This window comes from Colossoma macropomum, unplaced genomic scaffold, assembly GCF_904425465.1.
Source record: "Colossoma macropomum unplaced genomic scaffold, Colossoma_macropomum, whole genome shotgun sequence".
Classification (NCBI taxonomy): Eukaryota; Metazoa; Chordata; class Actinopteri; order Characiformes; family Serrasalmidae; genus Colossoma; species Colossoma macropomum.
This window is the reverse complement of record NW_023494784.1, coordinates 30826083-30851765: the sequence shown is the minus strand read 5'-3', so window position 1 is coordinate 30851765 and position 25683 is coordinate 30826083. Positions and strand designations below refer to the sequence as shown.

Here is a 25683-nt window from a genome sequence, read left to right as displayed (position 1 = left end):
GTAGCTTTAATCAATGACCCTACAGCATCAGATACACTTACCTCACTTTCGCTCTCACTCCTAGGCTGGTTTCCACAATCAGGGGAGCAGGAGGGAGTGCACCATTCTATGCTATTTTTTTTTCTTCTTCTTCTTCTTTCATTTTGGGTGATGTTTAGCTTCTGCCCTGGTTACCAACATATATGTGATTTTACTCTAAAGAGTGGCCGGAAAAGCAGACAGTAATCCCTCTCTATCCTGCTTAATCCTGGGAGGGAGAGGCCGTTCCCCTGTGAGTTCTTCCACCACACCGCCTGCCACTCAAAGCTTCTTAACTCTTTCTGCTTGTAGGGCTCACATACACATTTACAGGCCAAAGACATCAAGAACAAGTCTGGTCCTGGTAAGTCAAGAGTTAAAAAGGAAATTGGATGCATGCAGCCAAATACAGTCCAATAAATCCACCTTCACTGATAGACCAACATCTGGGAGCCAAGACTTAACTCAGCCTAGCCTCTGACATTAACATTACAGAAAGACAAGACAATAAAGACAAGCAGTGATCGGATGTTGGCATGGAGGTATATATTGGGACATATCGCAGGAAAAAAAAACCAAAAAACAAACAAAAAACAAACACCAATCAAAAGTAAAAATGTCAGAGAAATATGCCTGTTTGTACTGTGCAATTTCTTCAGTTACACACAAGTAAAAAAGAGGTTTAGGCTCATTAACCCTTAACTCACTCAGTGGCTTTACCCCTCCCCCAGGCCAAGGCCAATGTGATGTAGTAGTTGGGGTCTTTAGACGATAAGAGTGGGTTATGTCTCCCTGGCACTTTTACTATCCATGAACGAGGAGAGGAAACAGAAAGGAAGACATTACACCAATTTCCAGCTGTGTCACAGTTAGTGTATAACAATGGGTGGCTCCAGAGAGGTCCCACACGGTCAGAGTCCAGCACGCCTCAAACACACCTAACTCATCTCATCAGTTGGTTTTACCAGTATTCTATCAGTGCTGGACCCCACACATTCAGGATCTGAGTTAGCCGCCCCTGCTGTACAACAAAAATAACGATGAGAAAAAAAAACAGTGACAATAATTTTGTTAAAAGGATTTATTTGTCACTTCATATATTAATTCAGTGAATTCAAAAATCTTAATCCTTTTACTGAAAATGGATTCAGCATGTTGCAGCAATTTTCTCATAGAACTCAGTTCAGTTATAATAATAAACAGCTCATTATCACCACCACTATTATATTAGCCATTATGTTATTTGATGTTTGTCACCAGAGCCTCCCAAAGCATTGGCCACTCTTTACAGGAGAAATAAGGTATGGTCCTCTCTTTGATGGTTTTACATATATTATTTGTATGAATTTATGCAGTACAGAAGAAGGTCCTGAGTGCTATTAACCCTTAAGACGGCAAAATGCATGATACAAGTCATGACATACAAGAAGTAAGGGGAGAGTTAATAGCACTATTACAGGTTAATGAACAAATTCCAGTGAAATCACAAAACACTTTAAGCAGCTTAGTGTGATAAAGAGAGGTGCCTTATTAAATGTATAATGTCTGTATGTAACAGCAGTGTTGTATTATTTGTACTGTTACAAAGTTCCAGATACAGATTGCTAGGATTTCCATGGAGATTTGCCAATTTATTTGAAGACCTGCTTAATCTGTGCTTAATCTGAGTAGCAATTAATTTGTATATACAGCAAAATATGCAGAAATATTAAAATATTTTAAACTATAATCTGTGTTTTGTTATAATATTGGCTGTGCTTAGGACAAACCTCCCAATACTTTCAGAAGGGAAAGCTTACAAACACAGATGCAGTGTAACATATAGATGTCTGAACAAAACCTTATAACTCAATTTTTGTATTTTTTCAATCTTCTAACCACCTGAAAACACCAGCGGTTATGATTTTATGAAGAAAGGACCAAAACAAAAGATCCAAAATTACTTAGAATAAAATCTTTAAACGCTGAATGTTAATGTTTTCCGTTAAATGTTAAAGTTACTATTTTGTAGATTCAAGGTTTTGTTCTGACAGTGATGATACATACATGTGCACGTGCACTCAAACACACAAAAATATATACAAACACAATCAAAGACATGTACATACACTTAAACACAGTACTATGCTAATCACCCACTCCACATTAGGCTTTTCCCGCAATTTGTGTCTTCTAGAGTCTTAATACTATGAATAAATATATTGATTTTACGTTGGCAAATCTTGGCAGTGCCTAAAAGTAGAAAGATCAACCTCTCAGCCATGTGACAGGCACTATTTGTTCGAAAGAAAATTAAAAAATTCAGCATTTATAAAAACATTTAAAAAAATAAAACAGGTAAGCTCTTCCAATAGTTACATAAAGCAGAATTCTGCAGATGGCCTAGGTATACTATATCCAAATGTTCAGTAGTTGTTATTTCCTCATGATACATTCAGTACATCTGTCTTCTCAGCCAATTAAACAACATATTTCTCTAATAAATACGTTCCAAAAAATTCCAGTGTTTGTGTGCTATAAAAATACAGTATGATCTAACAATTGTTATAAACGTCCTCTTTTCATGTTTTCATGTTTATGGAAAATGCTAATTATGTTAGAGCGCCACTAAAGACTTCTTATGACGATTGAGGGTTGACCTCAAAGGGCTGGTATGGCTGCAGGTTTTCATTCCAAGAAAGCAGGAGCACACCGATCTACTGCTGAAGACCACCTAAATCAAGTGTGTCCGATCTTATCCGCAAAGGGCCGGTGTGGCTGCAGGTTTTCACTCCAAACAAGCTGAAGAACACCTGATTCTACTTGTTTAATCTGTTGGTCTTAGTCTTCAGACTTTTCATCAGGTGACCTCCTGCTTTGTTGGAGTGAAAACCTGCAGCCACACCAGCCCTCTGTGGATAAGATTGGACACCCCTGACCTAGTTGAACAAATGGAATCAGGTGTGCTCCTGCTTGTTCGGAAGGAGAACCTGAAGTGGCCCTTTGCAGATAAGACTTGATACTCCCGACCTAAGCAAACTGCTTGCTCATAGTGGGGCAGAAGCCGTTGTATGTAGTAACAGCAAAGAGTGTGAAGTGTGCACAAGGCAAGTAACCATCTAGAGTGCAGTTGGCTATGAATGTAACAAATCAGTTAAAACCACTGAAGATCATTTATATCTATGCTCTAACACCACACTGAGCACTGTGGGAAAATGTGAATTCTACTCAGTGCTAGTATACAAATCCCTTTTCAGTCCAGTAACAACCTGTAGACTCTTCAAAGCAGCTCACCATAAAATGTCCATGTCTAAAAAGCAGCAAATAAAATCAAAAGAGTTCACAAATTAGACTTCTGTGTGAATACTGTGGGGAAATCATCCTCTTCAGGACTGTCATTGTTGGGTTTTCTCTCACTTTGTCTTTTTAGACTATTTCCAGTGCATTTGACCACAAGGATAACTTCCTCCTGGGCTGACCATACTGTGGAACCCACTGCATTCGAAACTAAGCGCTAAGGTAAAGACCTGATGCCAGACATCACTTCACACGAATACATCTGCATTTCTAGAAGCTTGTAGTCTTTTCATTCTGAATCTGGTAGTAGCACGCCTGTAGAAACAGGAGACAGAATGCAAGCACATGTGTGAGAGACTCTTCAAATTAGCGCTTGGAAGATATGATATGTTAACCTCAACACACCTACAATTAACTACACAAATGTGTTCTTAATACACTGAATCTGATACTGTGTCTGAGGTCACACACTGTGACACTTTCATTCATACTTTGAGAGTAGTGAACATCAGTCCAAGTTCTCCATGCTGTAGAGCAGGATCCATCAAGTCCTCTATGAGGCTCACTTCAGAGCCCAGGTTTCTGATCCTGAATTCACACACAAACATCTAACATGTAAGGAAATCTACAGACTGGACACATTATTAATTAACCTACACGACTTTTGACTGTACTGACTGCTCATATTAGAATAGCATTCAGCCAATGTTGAAAGTACATACTTTCTTATTCAGCTCTAAACCCAACACCTACAGTGGTTCTGCAATCCACAGTAGCAGAGTAAAGCAGCGTTCAAACAAAAAAAAAAACTCTCCAACTCCACAAGGATAAAAAAAAATGTACGAATTTTTCTTTTAGACCTGTTGTTTTTTCACGACTTCTAACACGTTTTTGTTCAAAACAGCATATATAATACACAGCAGCATCTCTCTATTCCTTTATTTTACTTGTTTCCATCAAACTGACCTGTAATGCTAAAAATGTTTTACTGTTGTCGTGTACAATTGTCTTTACCAATAAAATAAGTTGTGTTTTAATGTTTCTATCTCTATCTCTAAGTATTACTGTTACATAAGTGTGGTTTCAGTTTCTGTTTATTATCTCTTATTTTTCATTAGTTCTTTTGTGTTATAATGTTATTATCATGCTTTGTATTCAGCCTGTATAGCTGTCCTATATTTAAAGAGGGGGTGACTTTACCCTATTGTTGGAAGGTTGTAAGTTTGAATCCTAGCAATGTTGTGAAAAGTTATTGTCAATATTTTTGTGGAACCTTATAAAACTGTACATCGTTAATTTCAGTATAATACCTCTTTATGTATTATGTTATGTATATTACCTCTTTACCTAAGCACTGATTTTACCAAATTTCTTGTACATGCAAGGTCAAAATAGTCATTCTGGTTCTGGGGCCTCATTTACACAACATTCATATGCACAGATTTGATCTTAAAAGTGATCGTATGAGAAAATTAACATTTAAATTGTGATTTATTAAAAAGTGAATTGGACATGGAAAATGTGTCTAGATGAATGCAACGTAAACCTGATGTACAAACCGCATTAGGGTTCGTGATTTGTGAGCGTTGTGTTTTTATTAATCGAGTGTATGCAAACAGAACTTAAGAACAAGTTTAGAATAAAATTCAAATGTGTTTTATAAATGAAGACATTGGTTCCTAAAAACTGAACCTGAATCTTCAGGATTCATGCTCACATTTTCACAGGCACACAGCAGATGATCAAATGTGAGGTTGTATAACATAAAGCCTACCGTGCGCGGAGAACTATATAGAGGAAGATTGGGAAGAGGTCATCCATGCACCACAAAAAGTCCTGACCTAGTAAGGCCTGCACTTCCTGTGTGACTTCCTCAAATGTCAAATGAATCACCTGAAGCTTATCTGCAGGAGTGAATGTTGTACTGCAGAAAAGAGATTATACAAATGTGAAAGTGAAAGACAACAGGAAACCACAAAGAGAGTCACCCAGCAAACAGTGTGGTGCACAGCTTTTTAACCTGATCTGTTGCAGGGTCTCCACAGCAGTAGAAAAACAAGCATCTTTAGTGCTAGGCAGCACCTGATAATTAGGAAAAGGACACATAAAACATCTAATTCTTATCCTAATAACATTGATAGATAATGTATCATCTTACAATTTTCAAAGAACAGTACTTTAACAAACACATATTGTTTTATGTAAAATCAGAGCATTACCTCTTTATTCCCTCCCAGAACAGAGATTGAGACAGGCCAGAATTTTCTGGAAAGCAAAAAAGAAATATGAAGGTGATGCTCATACTAAAGGCTGTAGATGTGAAAAATATTGATAAATTGATAAATTTTCAATGAACTAGCCCTTTAAGAACACTATATACAGTAAGTGCATTCAGACTGCACAGCGGGGTGTTAATGAGAAGGTGATTACATGTGTGGTAAACGTGTGTGAGTGCTAGTTCAGTGACTCACTCAGGCACTCCCAGGAAGGTGAGCAGCGACAAGTCAGGCTGCTTGTTGAGGCGTAACACACATTCCCAGTACACCTGCTCTTCTCTCTCACGCTCCAGCGTGTACAGCATGAAGAGAGGGGGATAAAGACGAGGTAACAAAATTGGCAGCAGGAGACTGGAGCTACTCACAATCCAGCTGCAACACAAAAGCATAAAAACATATCTCTCTAATGCGTAGTCTCTTACAGATAGTTAATCTAACAGGCGCAGGATACGGTACAAAGTTACATGTTACAGTAATGTTACAGTAGTAAAGTTTAAATTCTTGTAATCACATAACAGTTACTGATATAACAAGAAATTCATTACTTGTGTTACTCATATGCCTTTAAGAGAACACTTATTAATCATGCGCGCTGTATTTAAAACGTACACTATATGGACAAAAGTATTAGGACACACCTCTTAATCATTGAATTCAGGTGTTTCCTTCGGTCCCACTGCCACACATGTATAAAGTCAAACACCTAGCCTCTGGATTTAGAATGGGATGTCATAAAAGCTCCTGTAGGTGTAATGTGTAGGTGTCCCTGTTTTTAAACTGTTTCTTTTGGATATTTTCTATGTTTCCTTACAACATTAGCTGTTCAAAATCTGAATCAAGCATAACAGGCTGTGTCTTGAAAAGCAAGGATAGTGACATGCCTTTAAAATGTGTTTACTGTAATTGTTTAATAGATTAGTAAAGATTACTAAAGATTTTTGAGTTAGAGAGTAATGCAGAAGTAATGAGTAGCGAGATTTTTTCAAGAGGAAATCAGCATTTCCTGATTCCACCACAGCTTGAGAGAAGTAATCAGTAACTTGTGATGGATTGCTTTTGCTGAGTAGCAACCCTAACGCTGATAGGCACACACAGCTTTTCACCACTAAAACATGACTATTCTTACACGAAGATTTTCCTTGATTGTAGAGGTGGGCAATATGGCATGTTTTCATTACTGTGATAAATTTCAACCACATTTTCAGAAACACAGATACATCTATGTTTATACTCTTGGTCTTACCCTTGCTGGACTGTGTCAGAGTTGGTGCTGCTACACAGGGAGTCACTGGCGCTCCTCTCTGAGGACTCAGGGATGAAACCCCCCTCTTCAGGCAGACCAGGAAACAGAAACCTGTGGAAATCACAGGAGAAGAAATGCCCTTATCTTGCCTTCACAAGACCAGTTTGCACTTAGCACTGCTAAATACAGCAAAAAACATCTGTTTAATTCAAATTCCTCCTTTGGGGGACAATTAAAGCTCTACATACTAAATTTAACATACAACTAAGTCACAAAATGACTTTTCTGTACTGTGGTCTGAAAACCTACCCTAAGAAAAAAGTAGTGTGAGCGCATATTAGCACATACTGAACACTAAAATCAGTTCCAGAACTGATACTTGAGATTGTAAATATTATGTACATAATTTATGCAATTATACAAAACATGTAGATAGAATCAATTTATATTTAAAAGTAGAATTTCAAAGTGAAATCAGCACAAATGGACAGTGCACCAGTCTTAAACTAAATCTGGAGACATCCAAATCACTCGAGAAGTTACCTAACCAGTTCGAATATGCGTTTCAGGTAGGACTGGATCTCCTCCACTGCCTGCTGTAAAAGCCTCCTGTTTGAGCCCACACCCACATATGTCATTCTGTACACAGTGACCAGAGTCTCCAGCAGCCAGCCCAGAGGATGCAGAGGAGTATCACATGCCTAGGAGAGGTTATAATATGTGAAATAAAAACAAAATCAATGTCTGCATATAGAGCAATGCATTCATAACAGACAAGAGCCAAGAAAATCACAATTAGATTTGCAAGTTGTTTACAAATGTGAGCTTTGGCATGTACTTTAAATGGAATGCTCTTCCAACAGCCAGTGTATTTCAGTAAAAATATAAAATGTTATACAACTGCCAAATGTGAATTTCATTTCTTATGATTGTCAGTGAATATTCTTTAAATGCCTATACACAAAGCCCCACAGTTTTCTTATTGTATGATCTAACTAACTGCTTCTGTGGGAAAAAAGTGGTCTCACCTTGATGAGGTAGCGGCGGATGCTGTCATAGACTTCAGCAGTAACAGGTCCCATGTGCTGAGGAATGACCTCCAGACTCTCCAGCATCTTACACTGTGAGCGGCTCATAGTTCCTGGACTGAACACACTGATATGAAAGAGTCATTACTGCATCAGTTCATGACTACTGTGTGTACGTACAGTGGTATCAAAAAGTACTTGGACACTTTAATCACGTAATCATTAGTCAACTTCAATGAAATTCTTTAGGATACTTAATAAAATGTTTAACAAGCACTGTATGTACACGTCTCTCTGCTGTCTGCAGCTGGTTGTTAGGATGACTGCGATGTTCTCCCAGGCTCTCTCATTCTCTCCCTGTCCTGGAGCTTCACAGCCTAGCCGGCTCCAGCATTCCTCAAACACAGCCCTCCACTTCTGATCTGCAGGAACTACATAATGACCAAGCACTCTACACATACATACATACACACACACACACTTCATCTAAAACAGGCCAATCTTTCTGACCTCACATATGCTTTACATGAGATAAAAATCAAACATTTGAGTGTCAGTGGAATACTCACAGTGGCTTACTCTCCTTCTTCTCAGTCTCATAAAGACATGGCTTTATAAAAGTGCCAGCTACCTTCAGTTCAGAGCCCCATTCGCCCACAAAGATGCCGTCAAAAGAGTCTCCATTAGGCATAGATAGGACACCCTACACACAACAATATTCCACAATATTATATATATAACAGTGAAAAATATCACCACACTGCATGACAAGAAAGTTCAAAGTTTGACTCCTTGTGCAGGCAGAAATGCCACTGCTTTAGCAATTATAGTGCTTGGGCAAGACTTAATTTACCTACCACTGTGAGTTGCTCTGGATAAAAGCATCTGCTAACTATATAAATTTAAATCAGACCTAATGTCTTGCCAAAATTAGCAATTCTACACAAGTTCTTTGGAACATCATTGTTATTTTCTGCTGTTTCAATAATACCTTTCCATTCAGCACCCAGTCCTCTGAAAACTCTCCTTCAAAGGCAGTGTCGTCTTCACAGAGCAAAAGCCCATTGCCCTGAAATAACAAGTGAGGGTACAGTTCCATGCCAGAATCAAACAATGTATAAGTGCTGCAACAAATGACTAGCACTCACCATCATCTTGTTATTACTAAAAGCTCCTTCATAATAGAGCCCAAACTGAGTAACAACAACACCATTCCCCTGTCGAAGATCCTCCAGCCACATACCCATGTACTTTTCTCCCCTAAGAGGAAAAACATTAGCAAAATAAAAGATAAAGGATACAACAGAATGTGACTAAAAAATGTATCACTTATTTCTCACTTATAGGTTACTGAATTTCCTGGAGAAATTCTGTTGAATGTGTAGATTCTGACCTTCCGTATTTGCCAAAACCATATTCCAATACCATATTTGTGTTTGTACATAGAAGATGCTTGTACATAGAAGTTAGTTGAATCTGACAAAAAGTTATTTTTGTGTATAGCCTTGTTTTGCATAAGAAAAAAACATTTTTTTTACATTTTTACATATTTCTTTACATTTTTATGTATGTTGGAACCAGACCTTTTAAACATCTCAGCACCATGATAAGTTTTAGCAGTCAGAAAAGTATGCTGACTGCACCATGTCCAAAAAAAATACATAAAAATAAATAAGTGCAGTACTTGGTGATGTCATCAAAGACGCCATAGCCATTTTTCTTGTCATGGAGCCAGTGGCCGACAAACACACTGCTGGATGACGGGGAGGCCAGTCGGCCACTGCTCAGCATGCCATGGCCATGACGTTGGTTCTCCCGGAATGAGCCCTCATACACTTCACCTGTGGCATACCTGAGGAGAAAACACACCCTGGATCAGCAGAATAGGCTGGAAACCAAGAAACGAGTTAACCACTTTAATCTAATCCCTCGCTACAACTCAAAATAACATGCATATTACCAGTATGTTCCAAAGCCATGCATTTTGCCCTCCTTCCAGTGGCCCTTGTATCGATCATACTTATTGAAGGTCTTATTGGGCATCATATAATCCCCGAACCTATAGACAGAGAACATATGAGGAACCAATGAGATGAATAGCCATTTTTAAACAGCTGGTGTGCATGTCCCCAGCTTATATACTGACCCATCCTCCAGACCATTCTTGAATGTACCACAGTAAACTCTGCCATCTGGCCACTTCAGCGTCCCTCTGTTGGGAGAGATGTGAAGCAGTACTTGAAACACCTGAGTGCTTAAGGCCGTAGATGGTTCTTTTGTGGACAGTTTCAGTTCAGATGATGTTTTTCATGTTCCACATAACAAATTAGCTATATATAGATAAAGAACGCTCTGTCATATGTCATATTTGTATGTGTGTTATGAGTTTTAAAACAAGCATCATTAATCCAATACATTTATAATAGGCATTCATACACATTCATAGCAGGTGGATTTAACAAAAAAAATCACAATACCAGTCATTTTATATAGTGGCCAACATATGCCTGATCAAAGGACAATAATCCCAATAATCTGCTTTTTTATCAAACTGGCTGACTGCAGCCTTAATCTTTGTCTGTGAAATATAGAAAAATCAATATCAAATAAAACAAATTTTTAAACATGCACTTACTTGCCATGAGGTTTTCCGGACAGCCAGCGGCCACTGTACATGGCATCTTTGAGTCTGCCTTCTTTTCTGAAGGTATAAGTAGCAGTGCGGGAGACAGGAGGCTCCACCCTCTGACTGCCACTCAAATTAAGGCCCCTCCTATCCAGACCCACACCCAGCACATTGTCCACAGCCTGGTTTATGGCCTTCAGCCACTTACCCTGAGCAGAGAGAGAGAATGTGAGAAAGATAGAGCGAGAGCAAGATGTGATTAAAAAAAAAGAGAGCAATAAAACCCAATTCCAAAAAGGTTGGAACAGAATTGAAAATGCCAATAAAAACAGGAAGCAGTGATTATTACATTCTGTTTTGTTTGATCTGTATTAAAACATGATTTTATGTTTTATCTTATGAACTTCATTGTTTTTCTGTAAATATACATGCATTCCACATTTGACGCCTAAAGCACATCCCAAAAAGGTGAAACAGGAGCATGTTAACACTGTGTTACATCACCTTTCCTTTTAACAGCACTTCATAATTGTAAAAACAACTGAACGGGACATTTGTTGTCAGGATTTGCACTTTAAAACGCACTGCACGCTTTCAATAGGAGACGGGCAGGCCAGTTTAGCACGCACTCTCTCTGATTACGCAGCCATGCTGTTGTAACACTCACATCATGTGGCTTGGCGTGGTCATGCTGCAAACATTTTGCCAAATTCCCTGAATCTTTTGATGATGATATTCACTGTAGAGGGTAAAATACCTAAAATCCTGGCAAATGGTTAATGAGAAACATTGTTCTTAAACAGTTGGTCTCTTTACCGATGCATTTTTTGGCAAAGCCTCAACCCCTCCATGCTCATAAAGGACTAGGCCTTCCTTGAATGCTCCTTATATGTTCAAGCCTGATTACATCACCTTTTTTAAAACGTTTTCTGAACATTTAACATTCCTAGTCTTAAATTACTCCTGTCACAACTTTTTGGAAAATGTCAATTTCATGCATCAATTTCAGAACGAGTGCATATTTATAATATAACAATTGGGGTAATAAGAATTTACAAATCACTGCTTTCTGTTTTTATTTGCATTTGATACACTATCTCAACCTTTTTGGAATTGGGTTTGTAAATGGCCTGGATCAGCGCTGATCAGTATCAACAGGCCACACACTAAATATAAGGAGGAGTATGAGACTTGTACTTTCTCCAGCGGGGAAGATGCCAGCACTGTGAAGCTCTCTTCAGGGGTCGTCAGCTTCAGTCCCAACCTGATAACATTATCGGAAAGCTAAACCTTATTATACACAGACTCTTTCTCTACTATAAACCTCATTACAAACAGACTGTTTCTCTACTAGAGATTTCTGCTATAGCTTTCTTTATTCTTGTCTTGGACAGATATAGAAATGACAATTAACACTCCTGAGTCAATAATCAGCTTCTTATCAAGACCATTAATGAGCTGAAGTGGGTGTAAGACCAGAGGAAACAGTAAACTGCAGCGCTGTTTTTTTCTAGAGCTGCACAAGAGAACTTTGCTTATGATGTCATGGAGGATACCACAACATTAAAATATCTTAGGAATGCTACATATAAACCGATCAGCCATAACATTAAAATCATCTCTTTGTTTCTACACCCATTGTCTATTTTATCAGCTTCACTTACCATACAGGTGCACTTCTTACTTCTTTTAATTACAGACCGTAGTCCACCTGTTTCTCTGCATACTTTTTTAGATCCCTTTTACTCTGTTCTTCAATGATCAGGACCCCCACAGGACCACCACAGAGCAGGTACTATTTGGGTGGTGGATCATTCTCTGCATTGCAGTGATACTGACGTGGTGGTGGTGTGTTAGTGCGTGTTGTGCTGGTATGAGTGGATCAGACACAGCAGTGCTGCTGGAGTTTTTAAACACTGTGTCCACTCACTGTCCACTCTATTAGACACTCCTACCTTGTTGGTCCACCTTGTAGATGTAAAGTCAGAGACCATAGCTCATCTGTTGCTGCACAGTTAGAACTACTAAGTGCATCTATATGGTAAGTGGAACTGATAAAATGGACAAAGAGTGTAGAAACAAGGAGGAGGTTTTAATGTTATGGCTGATCAGCATATAGTAAATTTATACTAGATCACCTAAACAGCTCAATGTTTAACTTACAAATAGCACAGGGTATGCTAGCCGTGTGAAACGACAGAATTTAATACTGAAATCTCAATTTGAAAGGCAATTTTAATTACATTGTATGATTAAACTTTGTCTTAATTTGTTTAATCTGGGGAAATTTGAGCAAATAATGCAGAGCCTGTGATCTCACAGTCCGGTATATTACATTTAGCATTCAAATCTTAAGCCCAAAGAAACGGATGTGCTGGTCTATTTGGGGAAAAAAAAGGCCTGGAACTTAATTTATGGAGAATAACCGCATTTGAACCACAGTCACAATGAGTTTTTCCTTAAATCGTTCAGCCCTATATGCTAGAACAATAACTAATGAATGTTTGGAAAGACAGGGTATGGAAGCAACTTACAAGCCAATATTTTCATCTGAGATGGGTTCTACCCAGAGCGTGGCCAGCGAATAGACAAAGTGAGAGGAGAACTGAAAAAGAGGCAGAGAACAGTGATATACACACAGCACACAATCCACTCGCAAGAAAGTGTGACTCATGTCTGCTGGCTCTGACACTTTGGAGAACAGTACTGTAAATCAGACAGATGTCATCAGTGAACTTTAGCATAGAGTTTTCACTGAAAGGAAACAGTGGCGAAATAATATGGTAAGACAGAGTGTTCGCAGGCATCTTCAAGTTAACTGCAATACCTTCCAATAATTATTTTAATGCCACTTCAAATATAATTTAAGTGATATCAAATATTGTCAAGTGTATGCCAGCCTGGCTCCAGTGCTTAAACAAACAATAGAGTAAGAGAGATTTGAATATTTAAACATAGTTTCAATGCAATGGAGAGGTGACAATAGAAGACTTTGAAAAAAAAGACAGCATCCACAAACAGCACAGCCGTCAAAAATCAAAGCTCAGAAGCGCTTACCAGAGAAACTGAAAATGCAAAAAGGAGGGGAACAGAGAGATTTAAGCATGAGGATGAAGATCTGTCTAGCGTCTGCTCAACTGTCACACAGATCTATTACAACTCAGGCAAAGAAGAGGAACAGAAATAATGAACTGATCAACATTAGACTTCATTTTGGGGACAACAACAAGCAATCTGCATATTGCATAATCACACACTAAACCAACATTCCAGAACAGCTTTGCAAACTCGGACTGAAATTTAGCACAAAGGTGTGTCAGCAGAATGAATCACAAATCACACAGGATTGAGGTCTGAGCAAAATAGACCACGTGGTGCAATCGGTAGGATAAAGCCTTCAGAGGTGCCTATAATGAGGAACACTCAGTATGGTTAGAGAGGAGGGCAGGCCTTGGCTTGAGACGCTTTTGAAATTATCTTGATTGTTTAGCAATTATAAACTGTAATTTTGGCCTAAAATGTCAATGTGAACATATGTGTGAAAATTACTGGCCTTCTGACTTCAAAATAGTTCAAAATGTCTGTTAAAAAAATTCCAATATGAAGTTATGCTTACATTTCAAGGCATAAAAACCTTGAATCTCCAAAATGGCAGTTTACAGCAAAAGGAAAAATGTTCCTAACTTAATGATGGAAGTTAATGTAAAAAAACTTTTTTCTCCATTAATTTTGGCCTGTGTTTGTTTGTCCATTCATTTTGAAATGTTCACACAGTGGAGAAAAAAATAGACATGAAAAAAGAAGACACATAGTTTTGTCCCAACAGAGACGATTTAAAGTCTCAATTACGCTGATCAAACTGGAAATAATCTTGTTAATGATAAAATATCTTGTTTTGGCAAAACAGTTTCGGCTTCAGAGTTTGTTTAAATTTTATATTATGGTGACCTGAAGTCACCTAAAAGTGTTCATTCAAGAAAAAAGTCCCAAGCCAAGTCCAGGGAACAAGTGATACTGTTAAGGGCCAAACTAAAATATACTTACAAATTTCTTAGATGGAATGGTACCCTAAGTAAAAAAGACAATTACGATATGAACTTGGATCCAAAACCACATGAAAAACCACAGATGAAAAACCTAGTATAAAGTAAAGGCAAGCACACCAACCTGTGCATGAACAAGTGCATCATTAAAGAGGATGAACCAGTTGACTGAAAATCTTCCTGCGTTCTGCAGAGTCAAACCTTTATTACCACTCTCACACACCAGTCGGCGAGATGGCTTCCGCAGGGATTCCTTAAAAGTAAGAAGGTAAGTAAATACACGCACACACATACACAAACAGTGAGCACAGTACAGTGGTGAACTGTGACTATTAGAGATAAGACTTCAGTTCAGGCCAAAAAATGTCAAAACACAGTCAAACACCAAGGGAAAACACTTCTATAATAATTCTATTTTCTGCTCACTCTCCTTTGGGTTTTCCAATAGTATGTTAGGGCTAAGCTAACACTGATGAACATGAAAATATTCTGGCACATTTAACATACTACAGTGACTATACCAGTAGATAGACCCGACAAAGAGCTGCCGTTTTCCATTTTCGAACAACTTCCAGCAGGTCTAGAGTGACATAGAGTGACAACCCATTGCAAAATTGGATCCACCAATCAGAAATCAGAACGTGATTTGTTGTTTCTACTGTCAGTTCCTAATTATTTTGCTGGTTAAAGTAATACTTAAGGGATTCAGCTCAGCCCCTGAAGGAGTTCTCATGGCTGAATCAACCTAGATACACAGGAAACATCCTGATTGGAACTATTTCCACTGGGCATTTCAAGATCTTTTGTTCTCTACCAACACTTAACAATAAAACAAGTGTATAGTATAACTTTTGTGGAGTTTAAAATACAACAACCATGATTATTCTATTAAAAAAATGAACACATTTTTTATTTCCCTGAAATCATTAGGCCTAGCAGGCCCTCGGGTTCCCAGTGCTACGGTATAATCCAAAAAATCAAATTTGCGCCAATTTAAACAAAATTGTCTTTTATTTTCCTGAGATTAAATCTGGGGCAATTCTGGAACTCACCAAGCTCTTTCCAGAGAAATTCTTCCAAAATACATGTGTAGTTTCTGCCTCTTTCCTCTGTCTGCTTAGGAGATGTGCCAAGGCCTCATACTGCAGGAAGACATCTTGAATCCTTTGATATTCCAAAGAAGTCTGAGAGAAAAAGATGGTTAAAATCCAATTCATAGCACCTGTGTGAGGGATTTTGAAACTGCTTCTGCACTCACCACATCAAAGCAAGCAGCCAGCTTCAGAAGGAGTCTGCCATAATCATGCAGGTGTTGCAGCGGCATGTAAAACAGATTCAGTAGCAAATCATTTGGTGAGACATTTTTCTCTTTTGGCTCAATCAGTTTCTGGACCAGATCCAGCTTCTTCCCTAAACATTCTCTGAAAAGAAATAAAATTGGTTTCATATCAGAAAAAGGACTCTAGGGTATCTCTAAGATGATGACTGAGGAGTTAAGAGAATTAGAAACGTACTGGGAGGGCTTCACCAGCAACTGGAATCCTCCCATTACAAAGAAGTTCCCTACAGGACCGCTGTAACTGTGGAAGAGGATTGAGATAACCAACATTAGTGATATCTCTTCATGACAATGATGATGCATTGGCTTCCATTGTACACTCTGCAGTACCGAGAAGGCAGTGTTGACAAAGGGTAAACAATAAAAAGACATACCTCTTATACGTTTCTAAGAAAATGTCTGCCTTTCTCAAAATGGCCAGAGTTTTAATGTCTCTGCTGTGCTGTAGGAAGTTGGTGAGAGAGGTGGCGTGCTGCCCTGTTAGATGGCACAGACGACTAAAACACCCTGCCACAGTCTGGAACAGATGCATGGAGGTTTGGCCCAGATATGATTTGAGACTCTCTAGTAAGAGAATTAAAAAATAAATATCCTCAAAAAAGAGTGGATCAGGTTACAATGTTTCAAAACACTCAGACACATACACATTCTATACTCCTGAATTCATATCAAGTACGTAAGACGATGAACAAACATAGATAGGACAAAACCTTAGATGGTTGTACCTTTGGGGAACCATATATAAGATACACCTTGTTTAACTAATAGCAGTACAAGCAGTCGCTGATGTTGGACAAGAGATTCACATCCAAAAGGTGTTCGATGGGGTTGAGGTCAGGGCCAGTCAAGTTCTTCCACACCTCACCCAACCGAGCCTTTATAGACCTTATTTTGTGCACTGGGGAACAGTCATGCTGGAACAGAAAAGGGCCTTCCTCAAACTGTTCCCACAAAGTTGGAAGCAAACAATTGTCCAAAATGTCTTGGTCTGCTGAAGCATTAAGATTTCCCTTCACTGGAACTAAGTGGTCTAGGCCAACCCCTGAAAAACAGCTTCATAGCATTATCCCTCCTCCATCAAACTTTACAGTTGGCACAATGCATTTCGTGAAGCTCCTAACACGCAGTTCTTTTGCTGATGTTGCTTCCAGAGGCAATTTGGAACTCTATAGTGAGTGATTCAACAGAACGCTTCAGCACTCGGCGGCCCCACTCTGTAAGTTTGTGTGGTCTAGTTCTTCGTTGCTAAGCTGCTGTTGCTCCTAGATGCTTCCATTTCACAATAATTGCACTCACAGTTGACAGGGGCAGATCCAGCAGGACAGAAATTTCATAAACTGACTTGTGGCAGAGGGGTCATTCTATGACAGGGCCATGTTTAACGTCACTGAGCTCTTCAGTACGACCCATTCTACTGCCAGTGTTTGTCTACTGAGACTGCAAGGCGCACAAGCCCACAAAATTTCACATCGGTCAGGCCCTAGTGCCCAGCTCAGGTCCAGCCTAGTTTGGTCTTTAGGGTGTCAGTCAAACACACCTGATTAAAGTCAGCAGTTAACTAACAAGTTTAACAGATGTGTCTGAGTAGAAAAATCACTAAACTGTGCTGGACTTAAGACCTGAAACTGGACACCCCTGCTTTAAAATACTGTAATCTCAATAGAATTCTCAAGGCTGATACTCACCCCGGGCCAGTAGGGGCCGCAGTATCTGGCTCTTTACTCTGCTCAGTGTGCAGTAGAACTTTCTCTCTGCTGATGCCAGTTCATGCAAAGTGGCAATGAAACCCATCACATTCTGATCAGCCAGAGCCATGCAGTCTAGCCCTCCAGCAAAAACACTGCTCACATAGCCAATCTGTAGATACATACATAATATTCCGCACTAATAATCATCCTTGCTGCTACAACAATTATGTGCACAATCAGTGTGTACCTAACACATTGTATTTTGCCAATATGCAATATTCTTGATTTAAGAGGTTTATGGCTGAATACAAAGCACTACACCTACAAATACTTCTGCACTCTACCACAGCTCTGGTTTTAATTAAATTCCAACAATCATGATTGTTATTGGGCAACATTGCAAAAACAGTCATACTAACATTCATGCAGAAGGGCAGCAGGGCAGGTGTCTGAGTGTATGTTCCGGTGTTAGAGTCATCCTGCACCAGCACTTGCTCTCCACTGTAGTACAGTATAGGCTGGAAGCAATCACCATCAGCTAACAGTACAGTGTGGGTCTGTCCACCAGCTACATCCCACACACGAATACCTTCAGACATCTACAACAAATGCAACAGCCAAGACACCAGTGATGGTACAGTTTAATGTTTTTTTTTTTTTTTGCATAATGCCACAGTGAATCAGTGTATATATGTAAAAAATCATTATAAATGATTGTTGTTCAGCTAGCAAAGATAGAAGTGACTGGTTAATACCTTTACGAAGTGAGGCACAGTGCTAGGGGAGTTCATATGACCCAGCTGACCAAATTTATTGCTCCCCCAAGAGTAAACCTGAGAAAGCAAAAGAGAAAGCATTGACACAGCAAGTAACACAGCACTTAAAGGGGAATTCCACCAATTTTTCATGATCATAAATCAGTCACTGAGATGGAACCCAAGTCATTCAGAGTGGTTAAATGTGAAGTGGGGCATTATAGAGAGATGTATAAACTTGGATTTTTTTAAAAGTGGTGGTGATAGAAACCAGCGGTTATAATGTCTACACTGCAATTATTTTATATGCTATCTTAAATGACCAGTGAACCCACATGTATCTTTTTAGTTTTAATATATTATGTTGATCACAGTAAAATAGTGGTAAATTAAAAAAAAGTTTATTTGGCCACTATTTTGCCTTACAAGGCCCTGCATGTACCTCTGACCCACAAAAGGCTTTTAAAAATAAGCTTTAGGCCAAAATATTACCTGAAAACTTCCATAACAATTCATAACCATTTTGTGTAATAACTTTCTGTGAGGTAGCATTTAATGGCATGAAATGCTTAGAATTCCTATAGGTTCCAGTCAGCACCGCTTTCTTACATCATATTTCAGGTCGAACCACTCTGAATCACTTTGTCTACATCTTTTAAATGAACATTTTGATTACACTTACACAATTACACATTAAGCAGACATGTTGTTATTGGCAGAATTCCCCTTTAACTATATCAGAATGATTTATCAGATGTGAGTCACACAAAGCACCAGCACAGAACAAATTAAAACAACTGGAGGATGTACTCTGTAGTTACCTGACACTGAGCTGTCAGGGCCAAGGAATGGTTTGATCCAGCAACAATCTTGACAACTTCCTTGTTGCTTAAGCTTTTGATGCAGAAAGGCTGTAACCTGAAAACATGGGAAATAATAATTTTCAAACAGTCATTACAATTAGCATTACTGCCAATAAATGGTAATGAAAAGAAAGCGACATCTAACCTGGGCAAGAAGTCTCCATGACCAAGCTGACCTTCTTGACCCCTACCCCAACTCCACACCTCTGTAAATAGAGATGGGAGGAGATTCTCTTTTTCTGAAATGTCTGAGGTTGCATTGGCTCCGCTTTTGGAACGTTTGCTCCGATGAATTACTGATGGAGGTGCTGCAAGGTGGAGAACACAAGGCACAGAATGCACACAGTTCCAAGAGACTTGCAAATAGCCAATATATGCAGTTACTTAAAGAGAATGAAATCTACCTTTGATTTATTAGCATTAAATCAGTAGATTGGCAGCAAAATGCAATCTAAACAAAGCCTGCTTCTTTAGTTTTGCACTAGAGCCATGACACTAAGCGTTTATCCTTTAATTAGTGTAGTGAAAACTACATGCCTAAGTGATTACACATTTGCTTCAAACCACATTAATTTTTCAGTAATCTCAAAAAGACAGGATTATGTGGTTTATTACACTGTACAGCATACTTTTATCCACAAAAGTGCAGTGCATTAAAACTAAAAAACAACTGTAACAGCAACATTTTGCATATGAATGGCTTGATGCAGTTAAAAGCAACTATATGATTATTCAGACATGCAGTTTGCACATTTGTAACTGTACAGTATGGTATAAGCTTCAATTACTTCGATTACTACTTACAAGGGAGAAAACTGTGCAAATTTGATAGTTTGGCCAAACCATTTTCTTAAAAGATTTAATATACCTTGTGTGAGCAAAGCAGGTAATGATCTTCTGCGATTGTGTCCCTCTGTGAAATCAAGCCGGATGTCAGTAAGGCTGGCACTGTTCTTGGCCTCCAGAGACTCGTCTGTACACAGATTATTTCCTGCAGTCAACAAGCCACTGTCACAGACCTCCTCACTGTCATTGCTAGTTAAAGGGTCAGTAGGACTGACAACTGTATTAATGACAGAGTCTTCAGATGAGTCATCGCAGACAGAATCCCCCATTGGTAATGCACAATCTCCAATTGGCCTGCTTAAAATAGAGTTTGGTGTACTGTCTTGAGAAGCCACTGGTGCAAAATCTGAAGGTTTGAGCTCAATACCATTGTTTATGTCAAGTGTAGCTAAGGAAGGAAATGTGGCTTTGTCGCTTTGGTCCAGTCTATAAGGGTCCTTGAGCGATGACTGACGGCTTGGAGGACATGAACCTGCCATAGATACAGACTCAAAATGCTCAGAGATGGACTGATCAGACATCCTCTTGAGGTAGTCTTTCAGAGCTTGTTCATCAGGATAAGGGGAACTTTTGGTTCTTTGTCTTGAGAGGTGTTGCAGTGGAGCTTTTGAGCTATCAGTCAAAGACAGAGCTAACGGTTCATCATGTTCTTCTTCCTTCTTAGGCTCTGTGTCATCTTGGTAGGTTTCACCTAAAGCTTTCTGATTAGGACCGAAATCTTCAGAGAACCCAAGGTCAGGTTCTGAGAGTTCTGTTTTTGGCGTCAGATCTGGAGATCCCTGCATTGATTTTTGATCCTGCTTTGTGTTAGTTAGTTCCACCCCTAGTGGGCAGTAATGGTTGTCAGAAATAATAACATGGTCATCCTTATCAATCATGGTGTAAAGCAGCTGCTTGCATTGGCCACATTTATCCATGGACTGGTGACATGATTCTGTAGGGGGTAATGAGCGAACCAAAGCCAGGCTGTGAAACCCACCACAGGCAATCTGCACCACGTATCTCCCTGATAGGTGCTCTACTTTTTGCGGTTTGTACACAGGGAACACATTGGTGACCAGGCCCAGTTGGCAGCCGAAACCCCAAGCCCATACCTCATGTTTCCCTGACAGGGCTAAGGTATGCTGGGCCCCACATGCTACATCTAGGATCCAGACAATTTCAGGAGGGACAGTTTCATCGTCCACAATGTTGACACGAGTGGGATTAGGCACTAAGCTCAAACCAGAGATGCCACACTGACCATGGGAGTTCTCACCCCACATGTGAACCCCCCCATCCAATGTAACAGCCCCACAGTGAAAGCTGCCTGCAGACACCTGGACCACATGCTGGCCACTCAATGAGCTCTCTAGGATAGGGTCCACTGCCTGGCATCTCAGGTCTCGCTTCCACGGCTGTTCTCCAAAGCTGTAGACAAGCCCACCTAGGAAATGAGGACGTTTAAAAGCCCAATGTTAAAACACAACATAACATAATGACCAGTGCAAATTCATGAGCTGACTAAATGTCAGAGTTATGAATTATAACTGTAAATCAAATATCACTAATATGACTGATCTACCCTCAGTAAGTAGAACTCCATGGCTGATCCCCAAGCCAGCTTGAAGCACAGCCCTTGGCAGGAGCACCTTCTCTGGGTTAACACTACAAGAGTAACCCTGCCACCTGTGGAGCACCCCCCTCTCATGGGAGCCTTCCTCCTCTTCAGAGCTGAGGAGAAACCCAGATAATAGAAACAATATGATCACTCAAATATCTGCCTCAAAAAGCTTTAAAAAAAAATTACATATTCGAAAGGAATGTCTACAGCTGGGCTTTCTCACATCCTGAGACTTTATTTATGTCAACTGAAAGCAATCAACGTCTTTGGTAATTAACCCTCCGTGCTAGTAACAACAGTCTTCAAATGACGGCAAGTATTACCTCTTCTGTCCTTCCATCAGTGCGCCTGGTCCACTGCCATCATCAGAGACTCCTGGCCTTCATTTCTTTCACAGCGGCCTTTAAAGAAATAGTGCGGCGAAAAATCAAACTTACATGACTTTCCACTTACCCCAAACGCAGTTTATCAGCCAAGACTTGTTTGGTGTCTAGATTTTGCTACTTTGGTTTAAAACTGGAACTGCAAGGCTAACACTGCTACCAAACACTGAACGTCAATAGTCACCCAAACCATTTTTATAATTACAAGTTCAAAAATTCCAGAAACCTACTCAAACTCCATCCAGTATAACACGCTATAAACTTTAATAATTGAAAAAAAAAACTTCTCAGTGTAGCTTAAAGAAAGAGCAGCCATTTAGGACACCCGGAATCACACCTTTCCTGAGCACAGTTTGGTATCGTTCTGCACAACATGACCAAAGATGGGGCTAAAGGAGTTCACAGTGTAGGGTAACGTAGGAAAAGAAGCTAAGCAAGTGTACTCAAAATGTTATAATGTCAAATTACAAATTTGAGGACCACACTTTCTGCATAAATGAGCCTCCACCATATACAGACGTTATGAATGTTACAGAACATTATGCAGACAAAAATGTAGTTCACGTTTTAGCTTAAATCTGAAAATAAGGTCCATGTCATTTTACCAATTCAGTTTTTTTTAAATGAGCTTACTTAGCTTTCTGATGTAATTGAAATCTATGCATTTTTTAAACAGTTTGGTGACTACTGACCTCTAGTTTTTGTTAACACCATTAGCCTGGCAACTCAGGTTCTAAACTAAAGAAATCAAGAAACTGGACACCAACAAGTCTTGGCTGATCAACTGCATTTTTAAGTAATCGGAAAATCATGAAAATTTGATTTTCTTTCAACCTATGCCATTACGTGCTTCAAAAAAACAATGTTGATATAATAAACTTATTTGCATGTCTACACTCATAAATGAAACAGACAGGTTTCTAGTATGAATGTACACAGACAAGTTTGCATGTCTATTTTTATATGCCCATTAACTTCTGTATTATTCCCTACTGCTCAGCCTACACCTAGGTTAATTTAACAGGAACAGTGAAGTGTTAATCCAAGTTTAAGGCCATCACGATCATAAACTTTTAGCTGACGATTAACAGTCATGTAAATAATTGCGATTAGGAACTGAACTGTCTTTTCTTGTTCACTTTGGCAGCTATTAAAATATAAGCCTGATGTGGCCAAACTGGTTTATTAGCCACTTGCTATGTTTACTGAGTAAGCTAACACTGGCTGTACAGTGTTAGCTACTAAGTAAACGCTAAATTTGCCGGCATATATGCTAAAAAACGAGAGAATTCGCTACAAAGCTAACAAATAAACAACTAAGTTATTCCTCAATGCAGCCTTTTATATGTTAGAGCCCAGTGGTTTCTCAATGGATGCATTTTCTGATTTCTTTTATTTACATTTATTGACCTCAACACAACGCACACTCTCATTTTGTTTGTTGCAGCATGACTGTGAAATCTAACGACTGATTAAAATGGCTGCAGTCCGCTAAAATACCTGGGATCATATCAAATAATTGATCATCTGAAATAATTAATTGCGATTAGGCGGTTAAGTATTAGTAACTGTGACAGGTCTATCCATGATAAAACATTCCATTACTTTAGACCAACAGGTAGCATTTTAAACGAACGGGTTAAGCAAATCTATGAATAACTCGAATAAAAGCTCAATAACTGACGTCCCACAACATCCATGACCCTGATGACACCTGGTCCCCACTATAGCTACTTATCCTCACTTTCTCTCTGTGTCACTCCATCTCTCGGTTCTCTCACGCCCTCCCTCCCACACGAAGCTAAGGTTGGCTTCCTATCCTATTCGCCAGCTCCTTGTTCGAATTGTCCCGTTCCACCTTAAATGGCGCAGCAGTAACATTCTGGCTCCTCAGGCATCTGACATTAAATGTTTCTGTTGGACTACCTGAGGCTCCAGAATGCGACTACCATACCATTTAAGGTGGAACGACTCGAACAGCTGACGAATAGGAAGCTGACTTCAGCCTCGTCCCTCCCACCAACCCACCCAAACCAAAACAAAGTATCCGAGGGACAGTAAGAAAAATAAAGTACACTTACCCTCACTTTGGCCAAATCTCCAGCAGACAGCTGTGTCTCTCAGAGCCATTCACTGCCTCACTGCAGACTCTTCCTTGAGTTGAATCCTCACTTGGAGAACAGAAACTTCAGCCGGCGAGCTTCTTTCTTTCGACACTTCCACAACTCAGTAACTCAGCCCTATTCTCGACTACAGCGCGGGCTGTAATGTTTAACTCTGAAACCGAGTCTTGATAAACTTATTCCAGAGTGTAAGAACTTCATCTGTCAGTAACGCAGCTCTCGCAGTTTTCACACACGGTGCGGTGTGCGGAAGGTGGTGGTCTCAGCCCGGCCCTGTTTGTTTAGAGAGCTGGGCGAGCCTGCGATGGAAAGCGCTGAGGGACAAACTACTGCTAGTCCGACAACAGAGACGTTCACGTGACTGAGCAGTTGGAACAGCTATTTCTCAACACTGTGGAGTTTCACACAAATTACACAAAGCAGGATTATAAAGCAGGATTATAAAGTGGGATTATAAAGTAAACTTTACTTGAGCCACAAGTGAGGACTGTGCAATAGGAGAGGAACCTTCCCTCTTTTCCTATTGGACAGGCTTGACATTTGGTTTAAGTTATCTCTCTAACAACAAAAATAATACTTTGTGAAACGCTTTTTCTCAGAATATTTATAGAAGTAATTATGAAGGGCACATATTGCATTTTGCAGTATGTTGAGTGAGTAAAACTGGCAATACAGCAGCTACACAGTTTCATGTAATGTACCCAGATGACTAAACATAAATGTGCGGTCAGGAGAGCCATGACTCACAGAAAGAGCTAATTTCTTAACTCAGCAGTTAGCTTTAATCAGCACTACCGCACAGACAGCCCTGTCTAATAAACTCCCTCTTACTTACAGTGCAGCTCCATCAGTTTTCAACATATTATCTGCAACATTTTATTTCTTTTAACATTTTCAAATCTTAAACTGATAAATATTTGATTTCAGATGCTAATGAGCTTGTGTTAGACAATATTTAGTAAACAAGCAAATAACACTTTTTTAATTTGCTGAAAGTTTCATATGGGGGGTGGTGGTGGGGGGGGCAGTAGGCCCATTTCACAAGAAACTGAAGTACATAAATGCAGAGTAAAACAAATTCCACTATTGCCTCATATGCGATTATTAACCTTAGAAATACTGGCGTTCCTATCATTTCAGCTCACCATTGAAAGATATGTCGTTTCAACTTCCTCATAGTTCCCAAGATTGAAATTCTAGGATGTGTCCTCAGTTGTTGGAAAACACCAAATACACAACAATGTGGGAGTCAAAGCTGAATAGGGGATATAAATTCTTTGTGGAAAAAATCCTTCACTGCTGTCAGAGTACAATAACATCAGCTAGCGTCTTGGGATAATGCATATGCAAAAAATAACTATAATGTTAGCTGGAGATGATGAAACAACAATTAACACAATAAAACTGGTTCTCTTATTACTCTTCTCACTGATGATGTAACCTGCAATCTGCTGCTGAAACTCTGATTCATGCCTTCACCTCTAGCCACCTGAGCTATTGCAACACTCCTCCTGCAGGCATTGGCTCTTCTTCTCTTCACGAGCTCCAGATGGTCCAGAGCTCTTCCTATCTT

The 25683-nt window shown here is 39.4% G+C and overlaps 1 protein-coding gene across 3 annotated transcripts; it reads right to left on the bottom strand.

Annotated features, from left to right (window-relative positions):
* Positions 1 to 1084: 1084 nt before the first annotated feature.
* Positions 1085 to 24439, bottom strand: als2a (alsin Rho guanine nucleotide exchange factor ALS2 a). 3 transcript variants are annotated; one of them, XM_036568244.1, is made up of 34 exons: positions 24069 to 24439; positions 21928 to 22005; positions 21566 to 21714; positions 20024 to 21427; positions 19301 to 19463; positions 19114 to 19210; positions 18293 to 18370; positions 17957 to 18136; positions 17535 to 17706; positions 16224 to 16413; positions 16025 to 16090; positions 15769 to 15931; positions 15563 to 15694; positions 14635 to 14763; positions 14512 to 14535; positions 13002 to 13072; positions 11665 to 11731; positions 10477 to 10676; positions 9988 to 10053; positions 9802 to 9900; positions 9526 to 9693; positions 8990 to 9101; positions 8833 to 8910; positions 8411 to 8544; positions 8128 to 8292; positions 7842 to 7968; positions 7357 to 7514; positions 6814 to 6924; positions 5766 to 5942; positions 5514 to 5559; positions 5315 to 5376; positions 5069 to 5218; positions 3786 to 3882; positions 1085 to 3609 (listed from the first exon to the last, which is right to left on the bottom strand). In XM_036568244.1, exons 2-34 carry the CDS (start codon positions 21942 to 21944, stop codon positions 3565 to 3567), a joined length of 5097 nt encoding a protein of 1698 aa, XP_036424137.1. In that variant the 5' UTR covers positions 21945 to 22005; positions 24069 to 24439; the 3' UTR covers positions 1085 to 3564. The 3 variants fall into 3 exon arrangements, with proteins under 3 accessions (XP_036424137.1, XP_036424146.1, XP_036424153.1); XM_036568253.1 differs by lacking the exon at positions 24069 to 24439 and adding an exon at positions 23732 to 23843; XM_036568260.1 differs by lacking the exon at positions 14512 to 14535.
* Positions 24440 to 25683: the final 1244 nt, after the last annotated feature.